Genomic DNA, 11408 nt, shown 5'->3' on the forward strand with positions numbered 1-11408 from the left:
GATTGCAGAATGTTTTAATTTTTATAAAAAATAAGTGCCACCAAGCCTCCGATAACCTGGTTGGCGTGTGTACTTTCTGGAAAAATAAAATAAGAGTATTGTAATGAAGTGAGCTATGATACAAACATAGCAATACAAGGACATCTGTTGTCATTTCACTAGGAAAGTCACATGTTCATATACATCTGGAGTCAAATCAACAAACGCAATCAACCAAGTTAATTCCTAGGGGAAACTGAACTTCACGAGTGTGACGAGTTGTTTGTTTTAGCCTGGACATGAATACTAAGTACATTTTTATATTTAAAGTGGCCTTCTGCTCATCCTCCGCTGGGACAAATATGCAGTGTTTCCAGTAAACTTTTACAAGGAAAACAATCAACGCTTAAGTGGAATACAGTAAATGCAGAACATGAAATTGAATTCTTCTTCTGCTGCTGATGATCTTAATTGTTGATGAACTGCATTAACCAAAACCTCAAACAAACACATTCAGAGTCATGGAACTGAAACCTCAGCACCTGGGCCTCATTCCACATGAACTCCTCTTAGAAGGTGTTAAAGAAAAGATGAATATCAGAGGTGTGAATAGCATTGAGTAAACCCTCAGTTTTGAGGCGTGAGCACCCTCTAGTGACGTGTCTTGTTCTAAACTCTTCCCCTTGGTGTGCTTCTGTCACATGTGTGCAATACACTGAACTCGGGGAGGGGACTCACATGAGTGAGTCCACACATAGCGAGTCCACACATAGCTGATACAAAGCTTTGGTAAAAGGCTACTGGAGGAGGTGTAGTGAGCTACTGCTGGAGAAGGTGTAGTGAGCTACTGCTGGAGTATGGGGGTGAGCATGAGACGGGAACCTTTCAAATAATTTGGGTGGCGGAAACTGTAAAATATGACGCTTTGGTGGAAGGGGTGTGGCCTACATTACACCGACACTTCATTAATGCCCCGTTCTTCATGAATGTTGGTAAACTGCAGTATTCACACATGATCGCTATCAAACCGTAGCTTATCCTTTATATTGTGTGGATATCAGATTTTATACAATTGTAAAGCTCACTGAAGCAAAATTAGTGATTATTTATTATTAATGATATTATTGCGACACAGTGCACCGCGATAGTTTGTGACACTGTTATCGTACAGGGAAATCTCATTCAACAACCCCAGTTGAAGTTAAAAAGGTGGGTGAGGGGATGACGTAGGACAATGAAAGTCCCTCTTCCCGCCCGTCTTGCTGAGCAGTTTCACATCTGTAATGATGATGTCATGGCTCACCGCCTTGCACATGTCGTAGAGGGTCAGTGCGGTGATGGAGGCAGCGGTGAGAGCCTCCATCTCGACACCCGTCCGGCCCGTACAGCGGCACGTTGCCGTCACAACGGCGGCGTTCCGTGGCTCATCAAGCTCCAGGGTGACGGAGGTGTGGTCTAATGAGAGCGGGTGGCACAGCGGGATGAGGGCGGAGGTTTGCTTTGCGGCCATGATGCCAGACAGCTGCGCCACGGCCAAGGCGTCACCCTTGGCAAGCTGGTTGTCCCGCAGCAGCCGGAAGGCGGTGGGGCCTAAGAGAACGGTGGCGCTCGCCATGGCCGTTCGACGTGTGGGCGCTTTGCTGCCAACGTCCACCATGGTGGCTCGGCCCTGCGCGTCTGTGTGCGTCAGCTGAGCATCAGCGATATCGCTGGGACGACCGTCGCAGGCGTCTGTGCCCGACGTTTGTGTCCGATCACTCGCGGGTTGCCCGGAACTCTGGTCATGGCACAGTCTCATGCTGTGCAGTTTAACATCTCTTTTGGCATTCATTAGCGGTGTGCAAAAAACAGGTGGGGTCCTGAGTGAGCGGCTGATCAAAGCACTAGGAGCCCTAGATTGTGGGTAACTGAGGCGGTCTTCATTGATGTGGCTCGTAAACTTTGTGCGTGCAGTCTTGGTGTGACCGCTGATCTTAAAGCAGGGATGGGCTGCTGCCCTGCGGGGGTCCGTGTCCTTATAGTGTTCAGTTTGGATATGTGACCCAACACGGGTTCCCTCGCTCTTTACGGGTCCGGAGCAGCGACCACGGGCAGCCTGTGTTGAACATGTGCAGTCCCAAAGGCACAAGAAACCCGCTCGGTGACTAAGGGCTCTGCCTGAAGATGCTGCAGAGAGGGAGGTGTCGGTTGTAAGAAGGGAAGCCATGGGGAAAGCTCTCCGGCTGTCTGGCAACCTTGCCGGAGACGAAGGCCTTTGGGGCGGAGCGCCTGATGGAGGAAGAGAACATTGGTCAGGGAAGCTGCCGATGACAACGGAAAGAACAAAACACATCGAGATGAAGATGCATTCTTTGCAGTTCAGAAGGAAGTTTCTAAATGTGCATCCAACAGGTGAACGCAGGACAGACATGATGAGCCTAACATCACAAATGGATCACGAGCAGCGAGGTCTGTACGTACAGTTAAGTCACCCACCAATGTGGATCATGGGCCTGTTCTTCATCTTCGCAATATTAAACATGCCTGAGGAGAGAAAACGGGAGAAGAAAAAGCCTCAATGATCTGCGGGAAACAAACAATGGTGTGCACGTGACCCGACTGAACACGCAGTTTACCTGCGTGCTGTTTCTTCTTGCTGCCCACGGCAACACCAATTATTTGCAGCAGCTCCTCATCCGATGCCCCCGAGCGCAAGACATCTCTCAGAGACACCTCCGAGTTCCCAAACAAACACACCTGAGAATACAAACAAAGGTCAGTGCTACACTACCAGTGTTTCCCCTACACAGTAAAATCCAGTCTATGGACTCTTTCAGAGTCATTTTAACAACAGCCACATGTACCACAGGTGGTGTCAGAAGTACTCCCGCCCTCCTCATTTCTAACCAATCTGGATTTTTCCCGGCGCCATTTTCTTAACGTTAACAGACTGCAGTAAGTGTCTTTTAATCACATAGCTAATATTTACAGACAAGCTAAGTACACGGTACTTAGTAGTAGTACAGTGTGCTTAAGTCGATACATCAGAAAACCGCCTTGAGAGCTAGAGAACAAGTAAGTGTGTTTACTTTAAACTTGCTCCTCCTGCTGTAACGTAAACCATCAGGCTAACTGTGTGAGCGGTGTGTGTTTAACAAGTAAATAACCAACGAGACTTTTAACTGGCAATTGTGCTGTTTACAGGGATCCTGCTGCTAAAAGCAAAACTTGGTGGTTTCCAAAAAATGTTGACCCTTACTCTAAGAATGGCTATGTGAATTAAACACAGTAATGCTTGTGGTTATGTTGAATGCTGTTTTGAAACATTTTTAATTCTACCAGAGCATGTTATTCCAATTTTAAATGTTACTACTGAAGTGTCTGTTTTGTTACCCTCCAGGAAGCATTATTATGATGGAAACAGTGAGACAGGGTACCTTGCCTGGAGGATTAAAACTATTCAGTGATGCACATGTAAAGACAAACGATCATCATTTGGAGGTAATTCTGTAGTAATACTGGAAGAATGTATGTAGAATAAAGCAATCATGATTGCCTTTTGTTGTACATGTTTCTCCAGCCAAAAATAAAAAAAACATTTTTCTGAAAACTTAGGTCAAATCTAAGTTACCTAAAGTGTTTTAAAAATGCACATGGTTGTGATCAGTATTGATAATAAAACTAAATAACTATAAATAACTAAAACTTTTATATTATGGAGAATCAGCCAAAGCAGTGGTCCGTGGGTCTCTTGCTACCGGTCAGAAAAAAGTTTTATTTTGAAAAAAGACCGGATACATCCGTCTGCGCGTAACCTCAGACGTAACCGCTTGACACATGTTACCCCAAAAATGAAACTTAAAAGTCTGTTTCAATTTATTGTTCTGGATTAAAACAACGCAGAGTATCCTTGAGATCACCACAAAACCTGCCTCCATTTTCAACATCCTGTCTTTAAGCAGGTTTAAATTAAGCAGTAGACTAGACATCAAGGTCTAATTTATGGAGTTAACAGGACATAAACACTCGTCGGGTGATGTTTTCTCCCGTCACACCGAGATGGGATTGGCTCGTAGCAGAGAAACCAGCTCAGGACTCCCACTAATTCGGCGTATTTTGTCCATCGCCGCAACATAATCCTTGACCCCCACCAATATTGCACATAAATGATCTGTTTTACTTTAAACTATTGGATCTTCAAATGCAGTATGGAATGGCAAATTCCTTCTTGTACATTGTGCCTTATTGTCATTTAATGCAGAAGATCATTGTTTTGATTGCTGGTCTGCACAATAAAGAGATGTAAGATGCATTATTTTGTGGTTACTGATGATTTTTCTTGTCAATTACTGGTATGTTTCAAAAAAAGCTATATTTAAAACACATTTGATGTAATTTGACACTGCAAATTTGTAAACTAATTGTACAATTACGATGAGTATTAAGTTCAAGTGACACTGCGCAGTATCAATGGATAATATCATTTTACACTATCAGTCCTGTGTTTTCACTGTCCATCCATCCATTTTCAGCTGCTTATCCGGGGTCGGGTCGCGGTGGCAGCAAGCCCAGCAGGCCAACCCAGGCTTCCCTCTCACCTGCAACATTTTCCAGCTCATTCTGGGGGACCCCGAGACGATCCCAAGCCAGCGAGGAGATATTGTCCCATAGAATAGAACATATTATCAACACAGTAGTGTGTAACATCAACACTCACCAGAGTTAGAGCTTTGAGTGTCAGCTTTTTACAACTCCATACAGTGTTAATAAATTGTGGAATTTACTTGATTAGAGTTGATTTGCTATCAAAAAAGTTAAATTATCAACACTAATGAGAATATTATTTACACTCTGCAGAGTTATTTAACCTGTAGTGTTAAATTTGATTAACACTATACAGTGTTAGGCAGTGTTACATTTTACTCTATATAGAGTAGATTTAACAAACAAAAAATTCAACACCTGAAAAGAGTTAATTTAACAGGGCGCCCCCCTGAAGAAACCTCCCCGTATCTCCACGACAAGATGTCTTTTCTGTTGGTCACACGTAAAGGGGACGGCACGCTGTGAGCTTGTGCATGGGCGACTCATCGATTCGTGGCATTTTGCGAAAAGCCAATTTCTGTGAAGGCTCAGTGAGGTCGTCTTTTCTGCTGTTCCGTCTCTCAAAACATGATACAGATCTATAAGCTCAACATTGAGCATGAATTGAGAGCGGCTGTATCAAGTCTATAACTCTGTGTTAAAAATATTTGGAGAGGAAAGCAGCTCTTTGCAGCTAATATGTATCAAACTTGATGCCTTACATATCTGCACTAATTGTGTTTTGTTTTGCAAAAAAATAATTATAATATATAGATAGATATATAGATAGAACTTTATTTTCATTGTTCTAAGTGATTGCAATTTTAGATTTTTGGTCTGATGGAGCAATCTGATTTACTTGAAAGTAATTGCAATATTTTTTATTCTGTTATTTATAAAAGCACAAACGGAGTCACAAAATGATCTAATTTACAGAAAAGGTTTGAGAACCACTGCTTTAAATGTTTGTGTTGGTGTCGTCGTCATCGCCATCCTCCCTGAAGTTGTAAACCTAGGGGAAACACTGACTACGTTTAGGTTAGAGAAGCGACTGTTACTTTACCTTGAGGCTGCCGTCTGCTGTGATACGCAGGCGGTTGCAAGAACCACAGAAGTGCTCAGACATGGAGGTGATGAATCCCACCTGCCCTTTGAAGCCAGGCACTTTAAACGTCTGTCACAAGACAGTGAGGAGAGTCAAACTATTATCCCTGTGAAAGGTTTCTTAACAAATTAAAAAAGGCACAAAACCAACGTCCAAGATCTTGAGTTAAATTTGTAAAAGTTGACTTTATGGTTATTTACCAACCACATCTTCAATACATTTCGTTTTATCTTCTTAATATGACAATAAACATCCTTATCCTTATTTAATGAATTGAGAATTCCAGCACAAGTAGCTGTTGAGCAACCGAGGTAACGCTTGAGAAGTATAGTGCAGGTGGAGATACTGACCTTGGCCGTTGTGCGTCCGTTTTCAAGCCTTTCCAGGTCGGGCCACTGCTGCCTGATGTCTTCCAGCATCTCCTGATAACTCACCATCTTCTTAAAGTTCCACTTGTTGCCTGCAGAGAGAAGCGAGGGGGTCAGTGGAGGTGCAGCACGACACTAGCTACGACACCTGTCCGCTCAGAGGCTATAATGATTGTTTATTACATGCATTTTATTTGTGTAACTGGATTTTTTTTAAAGTTACCTGGCCATCGTAAAAGATTTCCCTTTCATTTTCTCATTTGAACGTGTTTGATTGTCTCAACAAATTCCACATACTGCATGAAAATGGCCCAGCCGTGTAGCAATAAGGCACTGTGGGACGGAAGCACTCACCATCGAAGGGCATGTATTCGATGAAGCGCACCTCTAGAGGCTTCTTCTCCGTCAGCGCCACGAAGTCGCGTAGCTCATCCTCGTTGAGGCCTCGCATCACCACAACGTTTACCTGAAGAGGGCAGCAGAGCACAACAAAGGGACCCTGAATAGCGAGGAGAGTCTCTTCTCGAGCAAAACTGTGTAGTGATTAGTCACATCCAACAGATCAGGAAGCAGCTCCTGAGTCTCTAACATCTGTGGGCAAAGTGTCCGGACGTGGAGGAAATGTTACATTCAGCTGTTCAGTTGCAACATGGTGCTGCCACAGCACTTCTGGCATAAAGAGGAAGTTCACAAACATATCCAGAAATATTTTAAACAAAGCAACTATTATTACGATTATTCAGAGAGCTTTCTGACAGTCACTGAAAATAGTTGAATATAAAGAAGATAGAAACACAATATTAGATTTACACAGAACGCCTTAAAATGTAAGCAAAAATGACCCCAGCAGATCCGCTCTGTGTACCGAGTGTCAGTTGGGAACTTAAAGACACAGTTTTAAAGACCGTTCCAAAAATCGCTATGTTCTGGCCATGTATAGCAAAGGAGTCGAGTACATTCGTGAATTGTAATATCTATAAAAATGCAGACAAAACAAACTTTCCTTCCTTCCTTCCTTTTCTTTCCTCGGAAGAAAATGCATACTATATAACTGGATCCAAAAAAACAAACATAACATTGGTAAAAAGAACAGTTCAGAATACTTTTGTGAAAAAGACTAAAACACAAAATAAGAGCAGCTTCATACATGTACAGCAGACGCTGATAAAATCATTAAACCAATGATCCATGCGAGTTACATAGAAGTGTCACGTTGGACTGGGAAGCTCCAGAAGTCCTCGTACAATTGCCTTCATTAATGATTTACACGTAAACAATATGGCGAGAGGAGCACATGTTGGAATGGTCTGTCAAATGTCGGACTCTGAAGGCTCAGCTCTGTTACAAAAAGATGTTACTATGAAGATTTAAATATCATAAACTTATACCTTCACTGGATTAAAGTCCATTTCGATGGCCTTGTCTATGCCCTCCATGACCTTGTGGAAGCCTGTACAAAAAAAAGAAAAGATTTGAAATTGATGATTGAAATGTTTTGCCCTGTACTGCACTCCACTCCACTACAGGCTCCTCCTGTAACCGAGTGGGAACGGCCCACAACAACTGCCAGCACATTGATTTAGTTCGTCCACACATCCAAAATTGTACGTCCATACTGGTTTTACCTTTCCGCCTGACAATAAACTCAAACTTGGCAGGGACCAGTGAATCCAGGCTGATGTTAATCAGGTCAAGGCCAGCGTCTTTCAGCTTCGGCAGAAGTCTGACCAAGTTCATGCCGTTGGTTGTCACCGCGATGGTCTTCAGGCCCTCCAACTTTTTCAGTTCTTCTGCAGAGGGAGAAAGAACCCAAGACAAGGAATAGAAAGAAAGGGGGAGAGAGTGAGAACGGTAGACACGCACAGGAAGGTTTGAACAAATTGATGCAGCAGAACCAGAGGATTTTTCATTCTTCGCAAAATGTGACTTTATTGGTATGCAGCACAAGAGCTCATGATCAATGTGTGAAAAAGATTTACATGACTCACCCCACTAACATTATGAATTCACCATGACATTAAAAAATGGTACATATAATACATTCTTTTTAAAAACTTAATCTATTTTTGACAGTGAGCTGGATCCGGTTTCCACTTGATGTGAAGAATTTACTCCAGGGAACTCCAGTCAACAGAAACCTGTGAACTTTCTTTAATTGCGCACGTCGCGCTTTGATATTGCTCACACTGAAACCGAAGCGGTCCATCAACAAATCCGGCTGTAAAATTGAGTCATCAGACTGAGCACATAGCGGTAGGGTAGCGAATCATTTTCCCTTCCACAAGTGTGTCTGAACTTGAAGCCATGCATGAAAGACCCGTCCTGTTCCTCTCTTCTTCCTGATGTCATTAGCGCCTTGCTACAACACATTAGCTCTGATGTTTTTAAACAACCTGAAGAAGTAGTGGTCACACCGTGAATACCAGAATTACAAGGGACAACACACCGTAACAAACTTCAAGCTGAAACACAATCTTCCACTATTTCCTTACTGATGATATCCAGCACGTCAGGTTTGATGAGTGGCTCTCCTCCGGTGAGGCGGATCTTCTTCACACCCTCGCGGACGAAGAGGCGAGCCAGGGTCAGAACTTCCGGGGTGGACAGCAATTCGCTCCGTGGCGTCAACTTAACCCCCTCGTCTGGCATGCAGTACTGACCTGATCATGAGGGGAAGGTGATAGGTGAGATGGTTCACATAGTTTCTAACAGTCTGCCGCCAAAAAGAAAAACACGCTGAAGGGTGATCAAACATGCTGGCGTGACCGGTGGCGGCCACTAGCCACCATAGTAGCACAGGTTGCACAAACATTATCCTAGACAACAAGGACCCCTTTAATTTGTAGCTCTACTCACAGCGCAGGTTGCATTTCTCCGTCAGGGAGATGCGCAGGTAGCTGTGTCGCCGGCCAAAGTTGTCAGTCAAAAATGCTGAAAAGGGAAGTATGCTGTCATCTCTCAGCCTCTCCTGGGGATGAAGACAACAGGTCAAACGACGTCGTAAAACTGATAACTCACATCAAAACAGCCAATAATAACAGGGACATCTATGTTCTTGCAGAAACATTTATTCCATAAACATACCGGTACATTTATATTTCCCTATTCATGTTTTGTTGAAAAAGATAAGCACATTAGTCTCAGGCTAATTCGGTGTCCAGAAGTCAGAAAACAATTCAACCATTTATAATTTTTGGAAGATATTAAATGTGAAAGGTAGAGTAATTTGCCCATAGACTTCTATCCAATCTGACTTCTTTCTGCAATATATATATATATATATATATATATATATATATATATATATATATATATATATATATATATATATATGTATATATATATATATATATATATATATGTATATATATATATATATATGTATATATATATATATATATATATATATATATATGTATATATGTATATATATATATATATATATATATATATATATATATATATATATATATATATATATAGTGTTGAGGGTGAGAGGGAAGCCTGGGTCAGCCTGCTGGGCCTGCTGCCACCGCAACCCAACCCTGGATAAGCAGCTGAAAATGAATGGATAAAAGTATAAGCGCAAGCGAAACCCTCGGATACATTATGGAGAGTCATTGACGATAATACAAACAGTATTTAAATTTAGTATTTAGCCTGAAACAACACACACATGCCTGAGGGACCCGCCAGGGCCTCTCAGAGTGAAGTGCATAATGTAAAGTACATCATGTAAAGTACCTCCAGCATGCCGGAACAGGTTAGGGTAGCGTAACCAGCTCGGCGTTACTCTAACAAGGACATGCTTTATGTGTATCTGTAAGAAAAATTCACTCGACCCCTCAGAGTAAAATCATTAAAACAGAAACATTTATTCGTAGCAAAGAAAGAGCAGAGTCGTACTTTGAATACGTTGTACTCAAAGTGATAGACAAATTGCATATCCAAGACTGCTCAAAGATCTCTCAAAGAACCACCTCTTAAATACTCATCATGACCCACTAACAGGAACCCTCTTGACGTCTTCGGCCTAACCGTGAACCTTTCCCCTCGTCCCATAGAGCGGTTTGCAAGAAATGGTTTCTGATAACAAAGGAACTGCACGTTCTTTCAGACAGAAACATACACATTCCCCAGTCTCATTGCAATCAGGAGACATGCTGAGTTTGTGTGTAAGATTAAACAGAGACAGTTCAACGAGAAGTCTGAATTTAACAGTGAAACAGTAACTGATTAAGCGTAAGTATTTTTTTCTTCCAGCAGTGTCCTTGACGCTACAGTGTATGTCTGTACGTTAAGATTAGCGGGGCATACTTACGGAGGCTGTGCAGTTGGGTTAGGGGGACATGTATACTGTTTAACTTTGTGTATCAAGACAAGTTGTTACTAAATTTGGGGACTTTTTTGGTACATTTTAAGTGTTTAGGGACGTTTCTTTCAGAAGGAGGGGAGATATGTAAGCTATATGATATTATATCGTGTACATAAACAGCTCTCTAGGAAACAATATTTCTGGGGGGTTTATTGTAGAGGGGGAAACGGAAAGAGAGAAGAGGAGGATTGGTTCGAGTGAAGAGGGAGCCAATAATAAAGTGGTTGCCGTCTTGTCTAACCTAACGGAGCGTGTTCCTATTTTACTATTATTGTACAAGTATAGGCGCAAGATGAACCGTCGGCTACAACTATGTTTAAGTAGCCTGAGAACAGACAGTCTCAGTGGAGCAAAGCCTTGGCACCGAGCACACAACTTGTTACCTGTCTCGACCTGGTTTTCAGGGATGGGGAGAAGTTGGCGGCGGATGAAGTCGAGTCTCCAAGTTCAACCTCGCTTCTCTCGTGCGTAGCTCTGGAAAACAGTCGCCGAATGTCCCCGTTCACGCACTGGACAAAGAGTTTCCTGAAATGCGGTAAAGTGTTGTGTCTCTCAAACAGACGGCACCACGAGCCAGCGTGCGCAGCCATATTTGTTGTCCGCTGACAGCCCTCGAGGTTCACTGTACTTTACTGTTTTAGCGGCTCTTGTGAGCTCTGCTCTGCAGTATTATGTCATTCAAGCCGAAAGAGGTGGATATCAGGGGCGTGGTCATATCAACCAATCGTGCCGAAGTACGCAACCAGCGCTGGTGCGCCCTGGGTAGTGTAGTCCGTGGTATTTCGTGACGCTATTCAAACGTACAATGTTAATACGATGTTAATAACACATATAATAATATTGCGAAAATAATCCAGCGCCTCTTGAATCAGGCTTCTGTACAGGTGAGGTGACTCACTCCTCCCCGCCACAAAAAAGAAAAAACTAAATGCACAAAAACAAAATTTGAATGATGGCGTTAATATTTACATACATAAATACATTCATATTTATGTGCATACACATATACACTGCACAT

At 42.6% G+C, this 11408-nt stretch overlaps 1 protein-coding gene across 2 annotated transcripts; it reads right to left on the reverse strand.

The window, feature by feature from the left end:
• Positions 1 to 10: 10 nt before the first annotated feature.
• On the reverse strand, positions 11 to 11060 carry mocs1 (molybdenum cofactor synthesis 1). Of its 2 annotated transcripts, none has more exons than XM_068580242.1 (11): positions 10774 to 11060; positions 8872 to 8983; positions 8508 to 8675; positions 7641 to 7805; positions 7404 to 7465; positions 6370 to 6481; positions 5998 to 6107; positions 5606 to 5716; positions 2595 to 2715; positions 2455 to 2502; positions 11 to 2247 (listed from the first exon to the last, which is right to left on the reverse strand). In XM_068580242.1, exons 1-11 carry the CDS (start codon positions 10978 to 10980, stop codon positions 1181 to 1183), a joined length of 2283 nt encoding a protein of 760 aa, XP_068436343.1. In that variant the 5' UTR covers positions 10981 to 11060; the 3' UTR covers positions 11 to 1180. The 2 variants fall into 2 exon arrangements, with proteins under 2 accessions (XP_068436343.1, XP_068436344.1); XM_068580243.1 differs by having other exon boundaries at positions 2116 to 2247; positions 2440 to 2502.
• Between the last annotated feature and the right edge of the window lie 348 nt (positions 11061 to 11408).

This window comes from Clinocottus analis, unplaced genomic scaffold (assembly GCF_023055335.1).
Source record: "Clinocottus analis isolate CAN_PGR_092001 unplaced genomic scaffold, fCliAna1.0.p SCAF_17, whole genome shotgun sequence".
NCBI lineage: Eukaryota > Metazoa > Chordata > Actinopteri > Perciformes > Cottidae > Clinocottus > Clinocottus analis.

Excerpts from the sequence above, each read along its gene's own strand:
- mocs1 (XM_068580242.1), bottom strand. The coding sequence starts at position 10,980 with ATGGCTGCGCACGCTGGCTCGTGGTGCCGTCTGTTTGAGAGACACAAC. Across the intron at positions 8,676-8,871 it reads GGAGAAATGCAACCTGCGCT|GTCAGTACTGCATGCCAGAC; the intron begins GTGAGTAGAGCT and ends CCTCATGATCAG. Across the intron at positions 2,503-2,594 it reads CAAGAAGAAACAGCACGCAG|GCATGTTTAATATTGCGAAG; the intron begins GTAAACTGCGTG and ends TTCTCTCCTCAG.